Below are 24,488 nucleotides of genomic sequence, written 5' to 3' on the forward strand. Positions count from 1 at the left end.
CTTGGAAAAATCTCAAAAAAATTGAAAAATTTGTTTTCGTCAAAATATCGAAAAATATCGAAATATATTCTAAAAAACGTAAGAAATCCCAGACTTTTTAGGCTTGGATTTCCTTAAGTGAGTTGCTTCTTCCAACTTACACACCAAATACCAGAAAGTTTTCTTTGGGTTACTACTGATTACCATAAGAGTACATGCAAATTTAAGTGACTATAATTTTTCAAAAATCCCATGAATTGATTTAAAATTTTGCAGGTAGGCTTTTAATAGTAATATGAATCTATAATAACAAATTCAACATGCTAGCATTGTTTAAATGTATAGCCTATACATCCTTAAATGAATAGCAGAACCGTAATCTTAATACTATTTCTCCGTTGCATCGATTGTTCTCTGTTTATGTACAATCTCTCGATACTTCGTTCTATTAAAAAATGTCCCGATGAAAGCTGAAATTTTGATATATCGATCCTAATGTTATAAATGGAAATTACTCGTTAAGCTCGCCCGTTATTATATACAATCCTCGAGATTGGAAACACATTACTGCACGAAATGCAGGCAACATTTAATTTTCGTTGAAAAGATGCTAATATGTATCGTTACAACTCCGTACCGAAATGGAGTACAACGCTAATTAGGATTTCTTCGCCGAGAATTAAGCGTTCCCTCAATTTCGTGGAATATAGATGTATTATATTACGGTTAAACTATGATATCGACGAACGGACTAAAAGGTAGAAACCCTGAAAAAGTGAGGCCTATCGGAATCGACTTCGAATATTATACTAACAACGTTCGTTCGCGTTTGGTACAGGCATAGAAATATCTTGTTTCTAAATAGATTTGGAATCGAAGCATTCGAGCTGCCTCTGAATTGTCTCGGAACGATTTCTAGGTCCGTACTAGGCTTTAAAGCTAATATCATCTTGCAAACATACACTAGCAGGCAATCGCGTTAATTTTAATATCGATTTACGAATGTTTCTCTCTAATAAAATTCGTCGAGCATTGACGAATCACTCACGTTTCGATCGTCTCTACGCGTAAAAACGTGCACAACTCTTTTTTTATAATTGACAATACTTCAGCGACGATATCTGAAATAGGTACCTCTCTCGTTTCATGGCAGAACACGGTAGGAAACGATCTACTGGATTTTCTATCGTTCGTCTCGAACGTAAGCGAAATTTCAAAGTTTCATTTCAAGCGAATCTTCTTCTAATGAATGTAACCGCGTTATCAAGGTATATCGAGCGATTAAGTTAAAACGAGAATTCGAAGACGAGGGATGAACGTTTTGATCGCGCTACGTCGGTCTCGCATTGCCGAACGAGACGCGACGCGTATTCTATGTTATGTTGATTAATGAGCGTTGTCCAATGTCGCCTCTGGATGATAGTAGACTGAGTACCTTGCTGGAACAACGAGGGCTTCCAGTTCGGCGGTGAGATGTCGTCGGATCATGTGCTTAGCCGGTGGAATGCCCAGGGCCGTGGCCATGGTGTCCCCGGTGAACGATGGCTCCAGCACTACCAGAGCACCGTGCACACCTGAATCTGCGACGCAAATAAAAAATTCGTTTCTTCAGCACTACCTGAAACGAGGAACTCCGGGGGCTTAATTTTATTTAAAAACAGACAATTCGCGTACCCTTTAAGTTCTCGGCGTATTCAGCCAGATCGATGTTCCTCGCCCACCGAATGAACCTCTGGTTGGTCCACACCAGAGGATCCGTGTCCACTTGCTCGCACTGATGTCTTCTGACCGCGAGTGCCTGTTAAACAAATGCAAACGTGCTCTTTTACTCGAAACAAGAAGTTTCATTCGACGATTCCAATAATTTTTAATTTCCGTATTCATGTTGAACGTGAAGATCCGTCTCTCCGATGTCGTTACCTGTCGATCGTAGTTGAGCAGCCGCAACAGATGAATTCCGTGCACGATGCTAGCCTGATGAAACTTCCTGGTCACGCCGAGCAGCTTCTCGAGTTCCTTCTTGCTCAGGTGATCGAGCATCCGCGCGTCTACCATATTGGTCGCGAAACTCTCGGAATACTGGGCGAGTCCAAGGTCGGGCAACCATTCGGAGCTGACCCAGGTGTGACCCAGTTGGGCGATGCACGGGTATCGAACGAGGCTAGGCTGTCGATGCTCCTCGATCGCTAATCGCAGCTTTTTCCTGTGAAGGGGATGCGTCACGCCGAGTCCTGCTTCTAACTCGGCGTCGCTCAGCTCCAGTAAAACCTAGAAAGGCATCGAGACCGTCTCAGATCAGATACATTTCCTTCGTCGACCTTTCCGATCGTCTCAAAGAATCATTTCTCTATATAGAAGTTTCGGATTTTAATTTAACTTACTTTTCCGGACTTGACGTTCTCAGCGCACCGTGGACCGTACTGCGGCATACCAAGAGCAACCTCTAACCACGCTAAAACAGTCGGAGCCCTCCACCGTTCCATGGGCACGGACGCGGCTTCTCTGAGCAAACGAAGCTTCTCTGCGTAGCCCTCCTCGGTGAGCGGGGACCAAGATCTATAAGGGTCGAACCCGTCGGAGCCCTCGTTGCTTCCGCTTCCGCCGCTCGAATTGTTCGCCGTCTTTCGGTGCCGCGTGCGAGCGAACACTCTGAAAAATGACGCGAGGAAACTGTCCTTGAGCTAAGAGGATACTAGACTCTTCCGTGAAAGCACTAAGGTGCCAAGGAATCTTATTCGTTGATCGTCAGACCGCAAATTTCATCTGCGGTCCATCGATTGTTAATTATAAGAGGAACGAAAGGGAGCGGTTCTTGACGACGACGAACGCAATGCTCACCTGGAAATGGAGCCCCAAGTGCCGCCTCGGTTCGCGGAGGATCGCGAGTGAGCAGTCGGCGCCGCGACAGGCGTGTTCTGCTTGCTCCTTCTCGGCTCCGATTCCAGCGGGCTCGACAACTGTTCGACCGATCGCGACAACGAGGAGTTGTCCATCGACCTAGAGAACGCGTTCATCGGCGAAAGAGTCGGGCTGCAATCTTTCGGCGTTGTAGCCGCTGCAAAAGATCAACGATCGCACTTATAAAAAAAGAACAGCACGACAGTTCCATTGGAACGATCGTAAAATTTTATCCCTTTGAACAGCAACCTGATTTTGTCTCGATATATTAATAGCGATGCAACATAAAGAACACACAGCTTACACTGTCCGCAATTATTCTTGAATTACTCAGATTTAACTTCGTTACACCGTTCGACGGAAATTAATCTGATCGTACATAGTTAAAAACAATGTTCCCATTGATCAGGCTAGTTATTAGCGGTACCAGATTACACGGTTGCTGGTGCACGCCAGAAATTATGTGTATTCGTACGTTATGAGATAGTTCTGGCCGCTGCAACACGTGCATGCGCATGCATCGGGCGTACAACAGACAATTAGCCGATTGTTAGTTCAAAACCGCGACACAATGGACCTTTAATATTAATTACGGCTTGTCCGGCTGAATGGATAAATAAATGAATAATTGTGATAGAGACTCAGTGTTCCTGCGATCAATTACAACAGATTACTCGCAAAGCAAAACATCTGATCACCGAGGAGAGATTACTAAAGAGTTGCACAGCCTTACGGGACTTCGTGCCACACGAAAAAGTCTGCAATTTCTAGCTTAGTCTCATTTATATTGTAACACGTTAAATGTTTTAGTATAAAAAAATGCAGTTCTTTTTTTAGATCCTCAAACTCGAAGCAACGATCGATTTCAGACGAACCAGCGAGAAGCAGACATCCAGTTCGTAAAACAGCGCCGAATAAATATTCGAGGAAGGGCAGAAACAAGAATAACAGAGCGACAGAGTAGGCAAGACAGAAATAAAAACAGACTGAACGAGATACGCACACACGCACACGCAGAGAGAGTGAAGCAGAAGGGGTTCACCACGGAAAAATATATAAGTATCAGACGACGTCGAAGACACGGAAAAGGAGATGACGATCAACGATTCATGTTGAACACTTACACTGGTATATGTGGGACGGTGCAATGGAGGAAACCACGGAGATGCAGTCCATGTCGAGGCCGCTTCCCTCGACCGTAATTGTCGGCGTGCCTGCGCGGAAATATGCAAGGTATAAAAAAAAATTCGTGTTCCTTCTTCAAGCTCGGTTGGACGTTCTTTCCGACTTCAAACTCGGTTCGACGTCACTTCTCCGTGTGTGCGTTATTTTTACGGAACGGAGAGGAAGAGAACAGGGGAAGCAGACAGAAGGTGTAATTCGAATATCTATTTTCCTACCGACTGTCGAGTTTCCTGAATCTGGGAAATCTCTGTTCGTCTGTTCTTTATGTTGCATACATTCCTTGTCTATTTATAAAAAATCCTAACAGAGACATGCGAATCCTGATCTAATAGAATATTAAATACCCTGCGGTTTACTCTGTGGCATTCAAGAATGCGAGACCGGACTTTGAAAAATCTGCTCGCAACGCGGTGGGATATCTCGTGTAATTCCGAATTCGTGGACGCGCATCACGATCACGTCACGTATGGAACGTTTGTTCCTGAACCGAACCGGTCAATCGGCTTTAACGAACGTCCGCGGGTATTGGATCGAATAATATTATAGAGGAGCGAACGCTCCCGATCGGGGCACCACCGACAGCGGCAGCTCCCACGAACGCGGAGAACTTACGATGTCACTTATCGTCATCGCTTTTTCATTTCCTTCTTTCTTTCATCCGCGACGACGGATGTGCCGTAATGCACTTTAACTAGACGATTAATCTTGCCGCCAGTTGCACCTAAGCGTAAGGAACCATCGCGTTCCGACCACTCGACACTTCTGATGAATAATAATGGCGATTGTATTATATGAGAGATAGCCTCGCGACTGGAAAGCTACTTCATTTCCCGACGGCTATCACAATGGCGAGATTTTTCTACTCTCCCGATGAATAATGCACAAACCATCAGACTTAATTTTATGGTTGCACCCTCCTCGCGCGACACTTTTAAATGAGTTTACGTACGAGCTTTTCATCAATCCTCTCAAACGGTAACTTCGACCTAGAATTAACCCCACGTAAAATTCTCTACGATCTTCATGGAGAAGTACCTCGGCCTAAATTTCTGTAATAATACCCATGCTTCCTCATATCAAAGAAGACATAGAAACGGACACAGACTATGTACGCAGACTGAGCAGCAAGCGATACGAGCTTTTCTTACCGTCTGTCGTCGAGTCGGAAAGATTTCCACCCACGCTGGTCGCACCTCCGCTTTCCCTGTCGCTGGAACCACGTACGCCGCTGTCCGCGCTGCAACTTCCGCGATCGCCGGCTTGTCCGCCGGAAGATCCGGCACCTGCCGCATTGCCGACGTTCCCGACGGTCACTCCGAGCTCCGTGCTGCCTAACGGCGGCTGGGAGTTCATGTGAGAGACGATCCCGCAGCCACCGCCGCTGCTGCTCCCAGCACCCGGTGTCGCGGCACCGTTCACGCTGCCCCTTGGGAACGAGACCAACGATTCCTGATCGCTCAAACAGATACCACCGCCGCCGCCCCTCTCCGCCAATTGACGCTGCAACTGCAATGATCGTCATAAATAGTTAGACGCACAATAACGAGTCATGCAAACTTTCATGACTTCTACTTCGACGCATCGAGACGGCAACGAATAAAGAAAAGAAATTCCGAGTAATTATGTTCATTAATGAAAGCGTGGCACAATTTTTAGTACCGGCGATTCGCGACGGTATCAATTTGCGGACCGTGAAACGGGGAGCTGGGAATGGAAATTTCGAGATGTACGTGACTCTCGGTCGACTTATCGAGGTAGCCCTCGAGCCATCAGTTTTAAACTCGTTAGCGGCGGTCCGTTTATGCACAGCACAGTGGAGGACAATTTCAGGTAGCTCAAAGCCGGGCTCTCGTACCGGCTAGCATAATTGCATGTGCGCGCAGAGATGCTTCTTACCTAACTGCTCTTAATAATGTTACATCGACCGACGTCGATCTGACCTTAAGTATCATTCCCCTCTGTTTCTATCCTGTTTTCGATAAAGACAATGATTAAGCTCGCAGACCCTTTCGATTTTCAGCCACTTTCGCAGACGATGGACAATTGCTCAAAGAAGGATGTTCCTTGACGAACTGCTCGCAATAATTAAGCTCGCGAGCATTTACGATTTTACTGTCATCTCCAGTTAAGGTAGCTTGATAGCATTTGCAAAATATATACGATTTTTAATACAAGTTGAAACAATAGTTTTTATAATATAATATTAAAATATATGAATGTGAAAATGATAATATACATTTAATAATGAAATTTTCACTTCATATTCTTATTTTAAAATAAGCCCATTTTAGGGCTCCCTGTTGATACCCAAATAGCGAGCTACCTTAAACGACTGATAAACTGTATGGACTACACGTCGTACACGCAAAGTGCGCAAAGAGCGAAGTCGACGATTCTCGGGTAAATAGCCAACAAATGTTTAAACGAAACCCTGAGCGTAAACAAGGAAAAATATCGGAGTCGTTACTTGCTGACTCGGTGAAAATCTAACGTATTTTTTCGAGCTTGGTACTCTCTTTACAAAACACTCGAGCAACTGCGCTGTACCGGTAAAGAGATTAAATTCATCAACTCGACTCCCCGCCGCGGATAATAATACCCGCGCCAGAGACAGAGCGGGTACGAAAAGCAAAAAGAGAGAGAGAGAGAGATAGATAGACAGACAGAAAGGGAAAAAAGGGCTCACCTCTTTTATAGTCGCGTGTGCGTGCGAAAGGGCGGCCTCTTTGTCGGCCAAACTAGCCGCGAGGCTGAGACTTCGATCGGCTTCGTCCCTCGCGGCCCTCAGCAGGCTCCAGCGTTCCCTCTCCCTCTCGCGTTCCCGTTCCTCGGAAGGTATGCCGACTCCTTGCTGAAGCCGTCCTAAGGTCGCCTCGTTCTCTCGCATCCGCTGTAATCAACGGTCAAAGAGACCCATATCCGGGCAGTAATTCCACCCAGGGACCACCACCGTTTAACAATGCATGCAGCACGCGCGAGCACAAAGTGTCAAAGAGTTCCTTTGAAAACACGAACACGAAGGCGATGCGGCGCGATGCTGATTAAAGCGAAGACGAAGGAGTGGACCGTAATTAGGGGTTGGGGTCAAGTCCGTAGAATTTATATTCTGTTCACCCATTTATTTTTTCTGTCACCCCAGTCGACGGCCTTGAATATCTCGATAAACAATCTGGTTCGCGCTGCAAAGACTTTCTCAGGGGTTTTCTTTTCTCCTCCTTTTTCTTTTTTAAACCGTGCTTAACGCGTCGTTACTCGATCGAACTCGTGATAACTCGATACAGGTGCGACTCGTCGTTTACGTACAGGTGTCATGTACCTTCGCCCATTAGCCGGTAGGATATCAGCTACGGAGAACTTAATCCACTTATCTCTCCCCCGGGCTCTAACGTTAAGTTCACGCTACGTGTAACAGGCGTTGCAGCTGGTTTATCGGGTAAAGTTTGAGACAACGCGATTACTGCCACTCGAACAGGCTCGGTCAGGTGTCGCCCGGCGATGCCGCGCCGGGTCAACATTTTTTCCTCCAGTCAAAATCGACGCGCCGATCGCGCGGAACGACGCGGTCACGTGGAAAATCGTAACCGCGCCCGAACTGCATTTCGAATTTTTCCACGTTCACCGATTTTAGAACGGATCAATAGACACTGGATTCATCGATCGTTTCCGTCATCCACGATTCTGAGATTGTGACGCGTGATTCTTTTTTACACTCGCGTGTTCGGGTGTGCGAATTTCGATGCGCGATACCGTCCCATGATATCGGGCCCGCGTGTCCTCGAGCAAACAAGGGAGAGACGAGCGTTGAGTCGACCGGATAAAAGAACACGGAGTGCCCGAAGAGATTTCCCGGCGCAGAACGGTGTCACGTCGACACTCGTTGCTGATGAAGTGGATTATGCGCGATGCGACGAGACGCGAAAGAGGATAAAACAAGAGAAAATTGAAGAGCCGTTCCGGAAGGGAATCTGCTCCTAAGACTGTCGGCCGTTCTCTTTCATGTCGCATTACGTAGGAACCCGGGAGCGCGTCAAAGAACGTCTTTCGCCGATTTGGAAAATATCTTAGCCCTTAAAGCTCCAAATTTTAATCGTGAATATCGATCGGTAACTCCAACTTACTCTCATCACACTTCGGCTTGCAAGGTTTTAAGTATCAGATTTTAAATACTATAATGAACGTTAAGGGCTAGAACATGAACCACCTTTCTTCAGGATGTTCGTCGTTCCTAAAAATCCGTGTCGAATCGCACGAGTCCGGAGAGATTTATAAAATTAATTTTAATAGAAAGCGAGGAAGAAGTTCTTTCGAAACTGTGAAAGGTTTATGTTGAGAAAAAGTGCGGAGCTCCCTGACAAATTTCTTGCTGCAAAATTGATCGAGCTCCGGTGCGGTGTTGCGCGAGTTTTGTTTCAGAGCCGGCACTGTGTCCTTTGGGCTTAAACGATATTTACGATCGTTAATAAAGAACGTGCTGTTACTGGATATTAAAGTTTGCCTTTCTCCATCTTTCATGACGCATCGCCATGTCCTTATGAAAATCCTTTTCTCCCACCGAGAGGACCGGGGATGTTTTCCAGCCGGGTGCATTGATGCGTTTCGTGCGCCAAGCTTTTTGCGAGGAACGTTTAAAGGCCGGACTCGTGCCGTTATTAATCTCCTTCTTTATTTCTTTTTTGTACACAAGAACTTGTTCCGGAAATAAGAAGGCGAACAAGAAGAAGCGCTACCGAGACCCGGGGCTTTCAATTTTCCTACCAAATACCTTAAGCGCCATTTTTTAATTCTTTTTTTCGCTTCCTTGTCGCCCATTCTTTAACCCGGTCCACGGCCCAGCGATACACCGAGGAAGTTTCCTAACTTTTCAAATTTCCGACTTCACTACGACCACCTCTTAAATTATCTGTTTACCGCGGTATTCTTGTTCGATACTCGAAACGCGTACTCCCCTTTATGCTTTCAATAAATATACTGTTAGTTCATGAAGTAAAACACGATTCAAGGATCATTTTATCTCTCACGACCCAATTTTGCTAATAAGACTACAAATATTTATCAGGAAATACAGAAATGTCCCATCTTCTTATTTCACGAATAGACAATGGATTTTAGAAATGTATCTCATACAGCAATTTATTTTATTAATCAAACGTTAGTTTCTGATATTTCACGTTACATGAGATTCTTGGTACACATTTAATTTTGTTGTAAGTGCACAAAACCGATTAGTAAGTTTTCCGAGGAAAAGGTAGTTCAAGTTTATTCAAGAAAGACAAATCGAGTCGTTGTTCTATTCAGAGGAATTGGAATGATCGTCGCATCAGCTCGGGTCGTCGCCGTCACTGCGACGACGGTGCAGAGCGATAACGGTGCCGGGAAAATGAGAAATTCCAGCAAGTTTAATGAAAGTATTTAACAGGCAAAATTGCTGTCTCGTGTACCGAGCGAACCCAGAGGTGACGCGCACGGTACGAGGAAATTGAAACGCGTTTCACCGGGTATTCGTTAAATAAATATTTTGTAGAGGTCTGCCCAGTTATTTTCCCTTCGACTAATAACGTCGCTACGCCGCACCGCGCGGCCTTATTAATGCATTTAAAAATATTGCTTCGAGTGCTAAATACTTCAATTACGTTTAATCACGTTTTTTTTAACTCAATTACTGAGCTCGGTTTAACTTCCGATTTAATCTGAATTATTAAGACGAGAAGTGGAGATCTCAGAAATTGTGTTTCGGCGTTAAATTTAGATAAAGGATTCTGAAGCCAGTGTAAGAATGAAGAGGCTGCTTCTTTGTGACACATGATACCGATTGAACGACGCGCATGCGATCGTGTCGGGTTCGTACAAAGAAGATGATTACCTGTTCATAGTTCCTGATGAAGTCGCGTAGCTCTCGCTCTTTGTCCTCGAGGGTGCCGTAAAGCGCCTTCATTTGATTAAGGAGATCGAACTTTTCGGCCTTGAGCCTCTTCCGATCGGCCTTGAGTGCCTGTAGAGCTTCTTTGGCGTGTTGCAGTTCCATCTCGAGGGCGACGAATCGCGCGTCTTCCTCCTGCGCCGCGTCCTCGGAGCCCACCTCGCCGCGTCCCGCACCGGTGAACAGCAATCTTCTCAATCTCGCCACTTCCGCCACGAGACGTTCGTTCTCCAGCCGAAGCCGCCTCGTGCTGGCCAGTTCAACCGACCCGGTGCTACCACCACCACCATGAATGTTCGATAGCCTCGACGCCACCAATGGATCACCAATTCCTGCACGACACATCGAAACGTCTTCCATAAAAAATTCGTACGCCTAGGAAAACCGGCGAGCGTCGGTGAAAGACAGTTTCCGAACAAGCCGACGGTACGTACTCTGTCAGTTATTTAACGACAAGTTCTTTGATAAATATTTCCGATTCTAATAAACTCGATCTTCTCCATGACAGGGAATAAGTAATTCGTTACGAAAGAAATAAAGTGGTGTTCGAAGCCACTCTCGACGAAACACCTAGGGATCATCAGGACGAGAACTCGTCGAGCATCCTCTGCGTTTGAGAACATTTTCAATCGACCCGCGACAACGTATCGTTCTCAATAATGCACCGGGGCGAGGTATCCATTCCGTCGTAAAAGAGATATCTCACCCCGGTCACTCCAGTTTCCGGCATTGAAGAAAACGCGGGGCATTTATCCCGAGTTCAGCTCCGTTTAATTCCGTGGAATCGTCAGAAACCGTGGAACAATCACGAATGCGGTGAATGTACACCGGGGGGAGAGAGAGGGGTACGAGTACTGAAAGGGAAGAGCTTCCATAATTAAATGCCGGGTTACCCACCCAGGGAATTAGCCGGCGACGAGGGTCTGCTGCCCGGGGCCGGTCCAGGTGGTTCATTGTCCTCGTCGGCCCTCACCTCGCCGTCCACCAGATCCTTGTCAATGTCCTTCTCGTTCATCTCCTTGCCGGCGGATCGTAAGGAACCCGTGGTTGATATCCGAAGTCTCTCGATGCTGGAACGATCACTCGCGCCCCGATGAAAGAACCCTCTGCTGCCTCGGTCCGGGCTGGCGCTTCCGGATCGGGAGTCCACGCTTCCGCCGGAACCGCCCAGCCGAGTCTTCTCCAAAGCCGGGGCAAACGGCCGGCGTGCTTTCTCGCTCGGAGACCGACTCGGCGATACATTCCGTTTTTCTACCGTAGGACATCGGAAATGGTTAGCGACGTACGCCTTTCCCATGATTACGTTTTTTATGAAACCTGGTTGGAGTGCTTCAACTCTCCAGAAACGGAATCGTCTCGTGGAACCACGGGACCGCGTGGGGTTGCATTTTCTCTGAACACGTTTCACGGTACTAGGAAAATCATTTTTTCAGGCATGAAATGCATAGTGTAAACTACCGAGGACGTCGATGCACGGGGAATCGCAGACTGCTATTAGTCAGGGAAACAATGACGAACGATCCGGAGAGAGTCGCGTAGGCACAGAATGTTTTACAAGTCGCACTGGGAAAACGGTGAGTCATGGACAGTCGTAAAAACGACATCCAGTAACTATGAGATACACAACTGCGCGACACGGTCCGGGAATCGAGACGAGTGTTACCACGCTTTTGAATTAGTGTATAACTTTCGACGAAGAATTACGAGAGAACTTGCACGATACATTCATACACGTTTCTGTATCATACGACAATACGTTCCTACATGTCTCTCATCTGTTTCAATACGATTTCTATGAACAGTGAACAGAGTCAAGGATTAAAATAAAAGAAACGAACCTATAGGACTGGCTCTTCGGTCGACAGGGCTGGTTCTATCCTTCCTGTCCACAGGACTGGTCCTCTTATCGATGGGACTGGCCGATTTATCGCTGGCCGAGCTCCTCTTCTCCACGGGACTGCTTCCAGCGCTTAGTCTCTTCCCATCTTCCTGCGATTGCTGCTGCTGCTGCTGCTGCTGCTTCTGCTGGTCGCTGGCCTCTTGTCCAGGGCTGCTGCTGTTGTTCGTTCCGCTACCCGTCGCGTTGTTGTTGCTGTTGTTGGCCACGGCCCCGCTATTGTTATTGTTCAATACCACCGGCAAGGCACCGCGAACGTCCCTCAGTTCGCCGCGGAGCGTGGCGCACTCGCCCCTGGCTCGTTCCAGCTCCCCGTCAAGCCGGGCGCCAGTCGCTGCGTTCTCCTCCACCATCACGCGAAATTTTGCCTGCAACCAAACACAATGCCGTTCACGTTAGAGCGCGACGACGATTCACCCGGCTAAAAAGAGAGGACGTTAATCCTCTGATAATGAGCAGTCCGAGAGATATGTATTATACAGTATCCCGTTACTTCGAGTACGATTGTTCCCGGAACTCTATTCCATTGTGCGCGAAGGGTGCTGAGTGGACTCCGTTATAATTAGCGTGCGTTACGCGCCTCGACACTCCGGGGGTACGAAGCGTCGAACGTATCTTCTGCAAACGCGTAAACTATTCGAGACGTCGGAGATCGAGCTTGGTTCGAATTAAAAAAAAATCTACTTTCCCCGGAATTAATATCCAGGTCAACATATGTAACGACCTCGGAACATTCTTCATTCAGGGGTTGCGGCCTCGTAAATTTTGACGGACGTTAATCAAAAGTTTCCAGCGAATTTTTATTCCCGGCGAAATGAAATAATGGACGCGACCCCTCCTTATTTGCTCAGGGAACTTCCCAGAAGACGGGGAGAAGCTCGTCGGCGATGGAAGAATCCGTGGGAGAGAAAGTACTGAAAGTTCCATGAAGTTCCCTGCCGTAATGCCGCGGTACCTACGTTATGCACCGACCCGATCCACCGGCGCGACGACGACGACGGTTGCGCCCAAGTTACCGGCGTTAATGCGAGAGATATAAAACGAGCCGAGCTGAAGAGAGATAAAACTCCGACACGGGCCGTGCAATATTAACAAGCCTACCACGCGGAACACGAATCTCATTGTGTGCCCCCCATTGTACCGGTCGTTCCAAAACCTCTACGTAATGGCATATGTATCGACTGCGTGAAGTCGGTGCCTGGTTTCCCTCGACACGGGATTCCGGTCACGGAACGAAGCTCGATTATTTAGACCGTCTGAACCGAGGCTAATACACAGAGACCGCAGTCTGTAATTTAATTTTAACAAAATGAGGCAATTTTTATTCTATTTCTTTCCTTCTCTTTTATTGTCTAAAATCCTGTATTCACTTGTATCATCCAGTAATATGTGACAAGTAAATCCCAATTTTTACGAAATGGAAACGTTAATAAGACAAATGGTTTCGTTTCTTTCCCCCGTTCCTTCCCTATTCATCGATGAATCCGTTCATACGGCATGCCCGAAGATATAAAGCAGGTAGACCCAATTCACGGGAATTATCAGGGAAACTCAGATGGAATTATAGATAAGATCGTTCTTGTTCTGGGTCACCCAGCGACCTGTTCATTGGAATAGGTCAATGATGACGGAATGTAGAATGACTCGAACGTTGGAACGATTGTAGTAACAGGGCTGCCTAAAAGGTATGCTGCGCGCGATCAATAAGCTCATGCCTTGATGCTTGACCTTCGCTCTATCGTCGAATAATTTTTCACCGTGCGAGCCTCTTCGTTTATGCCCACTGTCCTTAATAATACAATAGCACCGAGTATCAATTCTGACTTTATTACACGAATCAGCATGTCCACGTCTTCGTCAGAGGACACGTTGACGAGATAATGACAGTGAAAAAGACGCGAGGAGTGAGCAGAGGTCAGAGACCGATTCTTGTTACACGACGCTCGAACTTCGATCATAGCCATCGCGATAGATTGATCCGGGCCAACGGGATGATTCATCGCACTTTCGGTCAGATAAGGACCGGAGGTAACGGAGGACAGATGGAGAGAGCGGGGTTTGACGGGCAGCAGTAAACCGGCACCGTTGGCCAAGTTCCAGGGTCTCACAAAAGGATAGCCGCTCGAGGATAAAGGCATCGCGAACTTGTTGCGTTCCCAGAGGCGCCTTCCGTTTTCCCTTCGTCGCGTAGGCGGACCCGTCGTTTTCACGACGCTTTCGCACCCTCCAATCGTACGATCAAGTTTCCCGTTCACGGATCATTCGAAAAAATTAAAGCAGCCGCGTCAGCGAATTTTTTTGTCAAACTGTATCGCGTGGATGTCGCGTCAAATTCGCGCCCCTGGGCTAAATAATTATCGGTTGGCCCTCCGGTTAGGCGACAGTAAAGTTCAATCCAAGCTACACGAGATATTCTCATCTCGTGGTGCAACGTGCCATGAAATATGCATTACATCGACCATCCGCGATTTTGCGTCCGTATTGAATTATCCATCCGCCGATGTTGCTATCGCTGTGCGCGTTTTGCGAAACGTTTAAAACGCAAAAACGTAAACGAATAAATAAAACGGTGTTCGGTCGAAAATAAAAGCTCCATTAAAAGATCAATAATGCACGATGACGTGTCATGAATTAAAATTTATGTTGCACAGAAAATGCCCACTGAATATGCATCATGCCTAACGACAGCGGCAGCTGTTTTTAGGGTGCGGTAATAACATTGACTAAACAAGCTACCGGTGTAAAACAGCGTATCGTAGGTATAGCAAACTCGGCCTGTTAGTTTACCGCAGCCTCATCACAATGTCTTGGGACGCTTTATGTATTTAAGGAACGCGTGCATAGGTCGGCTAGCTGGCAGCATGTGCACATAAAGTGCAGCAGCAGTGGTGGTGTTGCCTGGGCTGCTCGTATCAGTAGTTCGCTTCGACATGTAGGTCAACGTTTTAGAGATTACATCTTTCGTTGTGGAATAAAACGTTCGGTGGCTGCGGGTGAACCGATGCGGTCGATGGTATCGACGTTTCATCGAAACTTACCTACATACACGGTAAATAGGTACGTACGAAGTCGAATGGATATCGTTCTTTCTCGTTGATCATCGATAAACCACCGGATGAGATATTGAGATGCAGTTATCGTTTTTGATACCGTGATTCTCTGAACCGAATCCCAAGAATTCCGAACGGAATCACGATTGAAACTGTTTCGCTGTGAAACCAACGGGTGTAATCGGAGCAATTTGTCTTATCGAACTGAATCAAAAATAACAAGAAAGTGGTAAGAGTCTGCTTCGGTTATTTTACGTCTCAGAAAGTGTTGTTTAAGAATGTTCACTCGTTTGAAACTATTCGAGTTTAAGGAGAAGCGGGCAGAGAAGGAAGTATAAAGAGACGTGAACGAGGTATGTATGCGTCACAGAGTAGTGGAGGATGCAGTAATTATCACGTTCGTCGTTGCATACCGAGAGAACAAGGGTCGAACGAGGGAAAAAACGAGGGGCGAGTAAGAACGGAGGAACGATGGAGTAGAATGAGCATTACCGAAGCCCACTCGATTTTATGAAATTGCAATTTCACTCCCGAGTTTCGCAGCGCCCAGCGCAATTTATCTCACGTTCCACGAAAGGCAAGGAAAACCTTACCTAAGATTTTCTTTTTACCGGTGATTTCGACCACGCTTCCTTTGCGAAATTTAATTACCAAATGTAGCGTAAGAAATAAACGATGAGCGGACCGTTACATATCTGTGACTCGAAGCCCTCCGCGAAAATAAATTAATTAGCCTCGGGACTGAACGAGGAAATTTTTATACGAACGAGGTCCCAACGTGCATTTCAATATATCACTTATACGTTTTTCACAGGAAAGCAGACCGACGCCGCCGTTCCGTCAGTCATCTAATTAGTATTTGTTTTACCGACCGTGGGGAGTATACTTTTAATTCCGGGCGAAATATTACACGAAGAACACTGTTGTTCGTGTAAAGTAGGGAGGAATTACGGCCATTCATGACCGCGGGAGCTTACAGAATTAACAGGAACGAGGCTGCGTGACACGAAACAGCAGGAAACGTGGACCGGCATTCTATTTAAATCATACGTTCCTTGTCGAGTGTCTGATGTAGGTCAAACTCGAATTACACGCGACAAAGTATATATTCCGCGACCAACTTTATGCACCATCTTGACGGGTCCCGGTAATTTTCGCGCAGCGCAGTTTAATCTCTTTACGAAACATATAATTCATTTTTGGCCGAACGCAAGGCAGACTATAATAATTGGACAGTCCATCAGAAATGTTATAAACACTCCGTTTAATTATTCCCTATATGAATTTTCAATCGGGACGGCGGAATACTTAAGCATGTATTGGCTATACAGTCAATCCGAAAAGATTATGTACTTTAGAAAACCGCATTTCCTATAATTAAGAAAATATCAGATGTCGGAAGAATAATGATTTTGGATAAAACAAGTTTACTTATTAAGGAGGAATTTATAATAACAAATTCAACATGTATAGCCTATACATCCTTAAGCCTACTTGGCGGAGAGTCGGCAGAGAAACGTAGATCGAGAGCGGCTGTCGCAATCGATCCAATTAATTCGTGCCGACTTCATCTTTGACTAAGGGGCCACCGTCAAAGGTCCGTTTGACGCGTTCAACGTTTCTTGTAATTCTAGAGATTACTTATCCCCCGTCCCGGCACACCCGGATTTCCGTAAACCGTTCCGCATCCACGTCGTCGCGATTCGTCACCGACTGTAATTAAACAGGGAATCCAAATTAACGTGGCATAACTCCGGCCGAGCATGTACCGTTTAACGTCGAGTCGTTCGGCAAAACTCGGCTCTCGCGCTTCTTGAAAACAATTAAATCCGCACCCCGTTGCATTTGTTAACAACGAATGCTCCGTAATCCCTGCGAAACGACGTCTACGCTTCCCCTCGTTTAATTCTGTCTCGCGCACGCCCTCCCCCCGATCGTCTCTCATTCTATTTTAAATTATATCGCGAACAAAAGAGCGTTACTATTATTTTTTAATCAACTTCGATTAAACGAATTCCACGAAACGTGTTAATTCTATTCAATTAGATGCAACGGTCACCGTGGCATTAAATACCGGCGAACGGGATTCCAACAGAGGGTATTTAATTGCTTGTAAAATTTGTAAGCTGCGGTCCGTCGGTCGTAATTAATAGTTTAAATAACGGTGAAAATTTCGGCGATCCACGTTGTTGTCGCAATAACTACGGTTAGTCAAAGGGTGGAGCGCTGGAGACGAGATCAAAGAGCGATCGGGGGAGAGGGGTTAAAGCCAGAGCTTTCGGAATTCTCTGCGCGGAGTTACGACGGGGGCGAAACATTTAATTGCGAATTCACGCACCGTGCCGTATCAGCCGGTCTGGTGCCATATACCGGGTGCAGTGAACCTTCTCAGACCGTGACAGATGAATATAAACTTAAACCTGGCCGAAATTATGCGTTCGCGTCTATAATTAACTTCCTTCCCGGCCACTGGTCTCCGTTCCTCTTCTCGCTCCCGTTCTATAAAAGTGGTCCCAGCTTCCGAGAACCGTTCGCGACCCCGTTGGTTCGATACGCTCGCGAAATAATCGACGGATTCGTTGGGAATTGGGTCAACGGCGCTCTCGATCGGGCGTTATAATATTTTTAAGTACTTCGTAGGTACGTTCGAACGAAACGTGTGTAAATGCGTTCGAAGAGGGGTCTATCGACGTCACTTGTTCGACGATAATCACTTGGAGACTTTTAAAACATTTTCGCTACTGTTCCACGACGGATCGGAACGGTCGTGAGAACTTCATACGTGCACGACGATCAGTATCATTTAGCGGAACGTGATTAACGCCGGGGCGATGATTTCACGTGTTCGTTCACACTTCCGCAGAACTCGAAAGCCCCCGGCGTGTTCGATTGAACGAGGTATCCGCGGAGAAAGGGAAAAATCCTCGGATGAAAGACGCGCGCGTGTGCGCGAAATGCATTATACCGAGCGATCGATCCCCGTGTTGCATATTCAAAACGGCGGCTCGTAAGGGAACGCGAGCCGCATTGTTAACGGCCGCGCAAAGTGCTGTGCTCTCGGTAAACATATCGCGGGACGGCGGCGGCGGTGGCGGAGAGAGGAAAAGAAAGGAGTACTGGGTCACGACGACGACGACGCCGCTCTTTTTTAATCAGGCCGCTCGAGTATATTATTCCCATCGTAATTTCCACGCGGACGTTAATGCGTTCGGGTGCATCAGCGCAACGATTTCCCGGCTCTCGGAGGCGCTCCCCGGGGGAAACGGGTTGCCAGGAAAATTCGAGCGAGCCAACGCCGGTGAAAAATCCCGAGCGCGACGAAATTTGTGGCCGATTTTTACCACCGAGGCTGGTAAGTGGAAACGCGCGAGTAAATTGGATGGATTTTATACGTATAAATGGAAGTGGCGTCTGGCTGGAAAAAGTCGCATTTTTTAAGGGAAACGTTAACGCTGGTAGACAGTATAATTCCTGGGACGGCGTAACGACAGCGACAATTAACCGGCGCGCGGAGAAAAACTGAAAATTAAGGAAAAATATCGTGGTAAACAACGTTAAGTCCGGGCGAGCCGGAAACGCTAATTTCCTCGCGGATCACGCGGACCATTAAACGCGATACCCGAACCGGAACCGGGGACCTAGAAACGCGGCCCGGGCCGGGCCGGGTGGTCCGCGTTTCAAATGCAAATGGGAAACACGCCCTAGCCGGCGAAGCTCACCACTTTTCAGAGGCGCTGGCAGGAAAGTTTCGTGTTCGATAAAGAGCCGAGGAGCAATTTAGCGGGTCACACTGCACCGCTGCACGCCGCCGGGAAGGGAAATAACGCCGGAATACAAATTATACGTGAAACAGAATTTCACACTTTGCGACGAGTTCACGTCGGAATCGCGGCCAGAACTTGTAAACTTTCGTGCTACGTTCCGGTTTCGAGTTTACGCGGAGAACTTCTTTTTATGGGAGAACCCACGACCAGCATGGAAATCCTTTTCCTCTTGTTAGCTTTACAGCTTGTTTCCACCGTTGCGGATTGGTATTATGAATTACTTTTATGAACGACGCGATTCAATAACGCAGAGCAGGCATGTCAAACGCGCGGCCCGCGGACCACACGTGGCCCGTCGAGACATTTTAAATTTTTTTTGGAAAAAAATATTAATTAACTGTTTTAAAGTAAATTTGATTTTTATTTGTATGCAATTCAGTAGCTGTATCTATCGATATTGAAATTATTGATGAAAACATATAAATGGAATTAATTTAAATTCAATGTGATTCTTTGCTGAAGCAAAAATGTATGGAAGTTGGAATTCCAGATTTCTATACATATTTATCTGTAGATCGGTTTCCTAAAATGTTATCGTTTGTTACGCGTATACTGGCTATGTTCGGAAACACGTATTTATGCGAGCAACTATTTTCTTTAATGAGAAATAATAAAAATTCAGGAAGGTCAAGATTAACCTGTCATCCCTGGTCATTCTAAAAATCGTATTTTATTAATTTTTTGAACATTGAAAACATGCGGCTTTCAACTTAATACAAAGTAGATCATGTGGCTCGTAATATCATATGAGTTTGACATGCCTGACGTAGAGGAACGTAATCACGGTACTTTCTTCTTTATGATGCGTGTAATGAGAACAGAGGACTGTAGCTAATTGCAGAAGATGGAAATTCTATTCAGACAAAATCTCTGATGATCACTGTTGCGTCAATGACTGTCACATCAATGACTGTCACCGACAATTGAAAACGCAATTAACAAAGGGTAGGTAGCTCTGCATCGAATTCCCTGTAGCGATTCGCGAGAGAAACGGGAATTTTTCCCTACCATCGTGTGGCCCGATTCGACACGGCTACGTCGTCGTTGGAAAAATAGAGGAATGCAAATTTAATTACCGGAGTACTCGGAACGTACGACGAGCAGCCGAGAGGCGTACGTATGTATACATTCTCACAAATACGCGCGCGGAGGTACGGGACGACCCGTGAGGTTTCGCGAATTTTACATTAAATTAATATCGTCATATTTCCCGCACCGGATTTTCGCGAGACATTCGTAACGCGGTTAGCAATGTAAACGGCGTTAACGCCGTACGAAATGGCAAAGCGATTCGCGTTGATCGACATTGCACGGTGCCGTTATAACTGAATAAATTAGCTCCTTTTACACCAGGCTTTGGTTTTTCGCTTGCGGATCTAATTATTCTCTCACCGTTCCATTCCGCTCCAGGTGCCATGCAAATACTGCGTGATAAAACGTGCTAAATAGACGGATTAGCAACGCTTTTTTAATGAGAACGAGAACCGTTTCCATATCGTGCAACGGGTACATGACTTTCGATGCGAGTTTCGTCACGGTCAGGATCGCGGCAGGAAAGGACGGGGAAAAAAGAAATTGAGGCAACGGGATTTGATTTTCCATGTGCGTGAACTCACACGCCGCGCGAGTATTATGCGTGCCTCGACATCGCCCATAATGGATTAACCCCCTTTGGCTGAGCCACCTATACAGAACCGTGTATTCCCATTGAGATTCTCTGTCGCCCGGAAGAAAATGTCATCCATCACAGCGGCCGCCGCTTCGAAACTATTCGTTCCGTGTGCACGAAAAAGAATCTGACAGGCGAACGGACGGATCCAGTGCTCGGCGTAAGCCGATTTCACAGCAGAAAGAAGCATTTGTATCCGTTTTCGAATACGTACAGCCGCTGCGAAATGAGATCGCGTATATACGTATTTCACGAGCTGCAAATAGTGCTGCTTAGATTTAGAGAGGAATATGTGAACGACAATCGTTGCGTAATTTGAACTCTGAAACTTTCTGTCCAGCTTCGTTCAATTGTGACAAGCCGATCGTCGTATCCATATTTTAATTCGCCAGACTCATAAGAATCAAAGGGCGAGTTTCACGAAGGAAGAACAGAAGGAATGATTCATTGGGTTACCACTCAGCAGCTCAACAAACACGTTGGCTCGGAAAAGGGGTAACAAATCAGGGGTGAAACAGCGGGTAGTATCTCCTGATTTTGCATTTTTCATTCGATCCCTTGTTCCCTTTCTCCAAAACGCATTAACACGCGAGGAATCACGACGCCGCTCCTTCATTTCGAACACCGCGATGGAGCATAATAATTCGAAGTGAACGACACAGACAGGAGTTTTTGCTTAGCGAGGAAAAGGATAGTTCTTCGTTTCAAATTTTCATACCCCATTTACCCCTCGGGACACCGGGACCCTCGATTCGTAAACTTCCGTGAAACAAAACCGAACTCCGACTTCGCGGAAAGCATTAATTATTGTTATTCTCACTTGAACGAGTTCAATTTTTATAAATTTTAGCTGAATCACGTGTCGAGAATTCTGACCGAAGATCAAGAACTGCATTCTCAGATGGCAGGATGTCAGGGAATCGAATAGTTCCAATCGTCCGACCAATCACTGACTCATACTACTTGCTTCTCGCTTCAGGTGGGAATAAATCCTTCCTCCCGAAAATATTTTATCCGTTCTCGAAAAGGCCAGTTTTCCAAACGAGAGATCTGCTCCGATTAGCTGCGAAAAGCGGATTTTCCAATTGAACGATCGCGAAAAATGGATTAAACCGGTGAATTAAAGCCCGAAGATAGCTCGACAAAGGCCACGAATAACGGTATTGTTCCTTCTGACTGAGCATCGAGCGATTGGAAGCCGCGGTCATCGCGAAACTAATTACAAGCCGCGCATTTAATTACGTTAATTTCGGAATCACCGCGGAGATACATACGAGATTCGTCGGGCTTTCGTGTTTATACGATTCGTTAATTGCAGCCGCGTTTCACTGTTTCTGTTCCTTTCAATTTTTATCACTTTCGAGATACGGCGGAGCGGCGTTCGACGAATGCCCGTGAGCGAAGGGGAAAACGGTGGAACAGGGAAAAATGAAGATAGAGGAGGGCGACGAAGCGAGAACGAGTGCTGGCCCGGAGCTTTGTTTCATTTTCGCGGAATATTTATTCGGTGTATCGAGTGGGCTCGCACAGCCGTTTAATTAAATCAATAATAAAGGGATAAATAAATCGACCGATTCCGAGCGGAGCGGATGATTTTCAGTTTCGCGATTTCGTGCGCTGGAACTTTGTTACACGATTCGATGATAATTAAACGGAACGCGCGGCAAACTCGATATTTCTCGATAATTCAACCTTGTTGTGATTAATTGACCGGTTGTTGCGGCCGGTGGAAACGTTTCTGTTAATTGTCGAATCCGCGAAACGTTCCCATCGAATGACTACTAGTTTTTGTTCAGCAGAATAGGAACTTGTCATGTGTTTTTCTCTTACCTGTGCATCTGCAAGGATGCGTCGCATCAAAGCCAAGGTGGGGTGCGTTGTGAGATCATCCTGGAGGGCAAGTACTTCACCTTCTTTGTTCAAACGGTTTAAGGTATTGAGGGCTGAAACAGAACACCCCCATTTCGTCATTACCGATTAGAATCAACAGACATCGTACGAAATGCGAACAAGTAAAATCTCACTGTGCACACGTATAAATTTCATGTGGATGATACGGAATGCTGGACTTTGTTAAGAGATCCATGTGAAATATGTGAAGCTGACAGGAGGTGGACGAGGGTACAGATTCTTAATTTTGCCACGGAACCGAACAACCCTTTCCCAGGCACGTCTGGCGAAATTGTCATCCGAGCTACGTCAGAGGATTCCTGACAATAACCTCCGGGTCGGATCGGAGACACTAGAGCCAGGATAATGCAGGATTCCAAGCTTCCCGTGCCGAGAAGATGGCCGTCGTCTTCCGGCTCGTTCATCTCGCATTACCTTAGTCGAAGTCGTTTGCTCCGACGGGATAATTGAATTCTCCGAGGTCGTGGCGCGAACGTGGAAAGGCCCGAGGGGTGCCAAACTGTTATCGACAAGTTCGTGAGAGGAGCTCGTTTCGGGTACACAAGCAGGCAGGCAGCCGGGCAGGCCGTCCTCTGATACATCGCCTCGGACTTTTGAGTGTGCTTTGACGAAGAACAACTTCCGACCGACGAGAAAATCGTTCGAGCTCGATTGGCTCGATGGGATAGATTTTCAAATGCGTTACCGATCACCCTTATTCTCAGATTTTATACTCTACCACCAACACCCCCTCCACCCTCTCCGCTCGTCTCTCGGCCGTTTCCTCGGCGAACGAAAGTTTCAAGTACTTAGCGTTTGGAAAGGTAAATGAAGAGAAGTCCGTTTTGACGTAATTTCGATAGTGGTTTGGTACTTTAAGGTACGCGGAACTTTCCGATTGAATCGAATCCAACCGGACGCGTGGAATTTTGGTCGAGACGAACTTGGAGATTTCAAACTTCCCACGATATCCACCAAAGGAATAGGCAATTCCCAAATGAATCGGGTATTTCATCACTGGACTTGTATATTTACGATCGAAGTCCTCTTATTAACAATAAACTGACTTTCCTTTGCACGCTGAGCCTCATCTCGCGGCGACGATTGCTTACGAGTTACGTCGACGGCGTAATTGCCAGTGTTCGCGTTCGGGCATAATTGCTCGAATTTGGAAATTAATTAAGCCCGAACGTGAGAGATTGCGCGCCGTGCGGTTGGCGCAACAAATTTCTTATCTCGTTGCTTAATTACCCGGGTCGTGCGCGAATAACTTCTTGATATAAGGATGTAACACTCTCGCATCGCGAGCGCCGGCATGAACTTCACGCAATTACGCTAGGAATTATTTGTTCCGTCGAGCTGCGAAACTAAATTACCAACAAGACTACTTCGCCTTAACAAATTGACACGACGATGATGCTTCCTCGTTTACAGAATTAAAAAATCCTGCGCTTCCTACAAACTATCCTGCCAATCAGAATATCAGATGAAAATTCGACTTTTATTTGACTATAAAGTAATGAGAATTAAACGTCTGGTCTCGTTAATAAAATGAAAACTGCTAGAAGACGTTTATAAATAATTCGTTGGCAGCGGATGATTTTACGTTTCCGCGGAGGCAAGGCGAACACCCGGTGTACGCATCGGCTTACGGTCAGGTACGCGCAAGTGTAAAGCACATAAAGGACTTGGGTAGACCTGGGCGACCCTTCCGGCTGGTATATAGGTCTACGTGCAAACACGCGAGCACGTTAAGTGCGCTTCCAGCACGAGGTCGCTAGGAGACTACCAGGCAACCGCGAAGGGGTTACCCGGATATATGGGATAGCCTGATATTGTGCGACTGTACAAAACCTGGTGGAATATTCTTTACGGACTTCTGCGTAAAATGGAACCCACTCGATGTGCCCATACGGGCGTAGAGAAGGCAGGAAATTGTCCGAGTCGAATATGAAACGAGTTTTTACAAATAGTATCTTCATATTCTGATCACAGTCGCATTTTATTTTCTACGAAATTCTTGTTAAATCGAACGAAATTAAGCAGGAAGATTAGTAGAGAGTCAGTAATCCAAGTCCGAACGGATGATTGCATAAGTTGCTCGAACGATAACAATTCATGATTTAAGGTAGCATTTTTATTGATTAAGCCAGTGGATATTTGCTAATAAATATTCGTG

The 24,488-nt window shown here is 46.3% G+C and overlaps 1 protein-coding gene across 5 annotated transcripts in view; it reads right to left on the reverse strand.

Moving 5' to 3' along the window:
- The window catches only part of Liprin-gamma (liprin protein kazrin), a 75,949-nt gene that overhangs the window by 11,204 nt on the left and 40,257 nt on the right, over nt 1–24,488 (reverse strand). For 4 of the 5 annotated variants that reach the window (XM_026815867.1, XM_018029248.2, XM_026815866.1 and 1 more), the window contains 12 exons: nt 22,250–22,362; nt 11,818–12,244; nt 10,877–11,230; nt 9,923–10,311; nt 6,749–6,952; nt 5,211–5,568; nt 4,002–4,091; nt 2,818–3,034; nt 2,361–2,649; nt 1,900–2,247; nt 1,654–1,777; nt 1,415–1,559 (listed from right to left, as the gene is read on the reverse strand). In XM_026815867.1, coding sequence (XP_026671668.1) covers nt 1,415–1,559; nt 1,654–1,777; nt 1,900–2,247; nt 2,361–2,649; nt 2,818–3,034; nt 4,002–4,091; nt 5,211–5,568; nt 6,749–6,952; nt 9,923–10,311; nt 10,877–11,230; nt 11,818–12,244; nt 22,250–22,276 — 2,972 coding nt within the window. In that variant the 5' untranslated portion in view covers nt 22,277–22,362. The remainder of the gene's footprint in view (nt 1–1,414; nt 1,560–1,653; nt 1,778–1,899; nt 2,248–2,360; nt 2,650–2,817; nt 3,035–4,001; nt 4,092–5,210; nt 5,569–6,748; nt 6,953–9,922; nt 10,312–10,876; nt 11,231–11,817; nt 12,245–22,249; nt 22,363–24,488) is intronic. The other variant, XM_026815864.1, reaches the window with a different exon arrangement.

Source organism: Ceratina calcarata, unplaced genomic scaffold, assembly GCF_001652005.2.
Source record: "Ceratina calcarata isolate Rehan_Ccalc_2016 unplaced genomic scaffold, ASM165200v1 scaffold48.2, whole genome shotgun sequence".
NCBI lineage: Eukaryota > Metazoa > Arthropoda > Insecta > Hymenoptera > Apidae > Ceratina > Ceratina calcarata.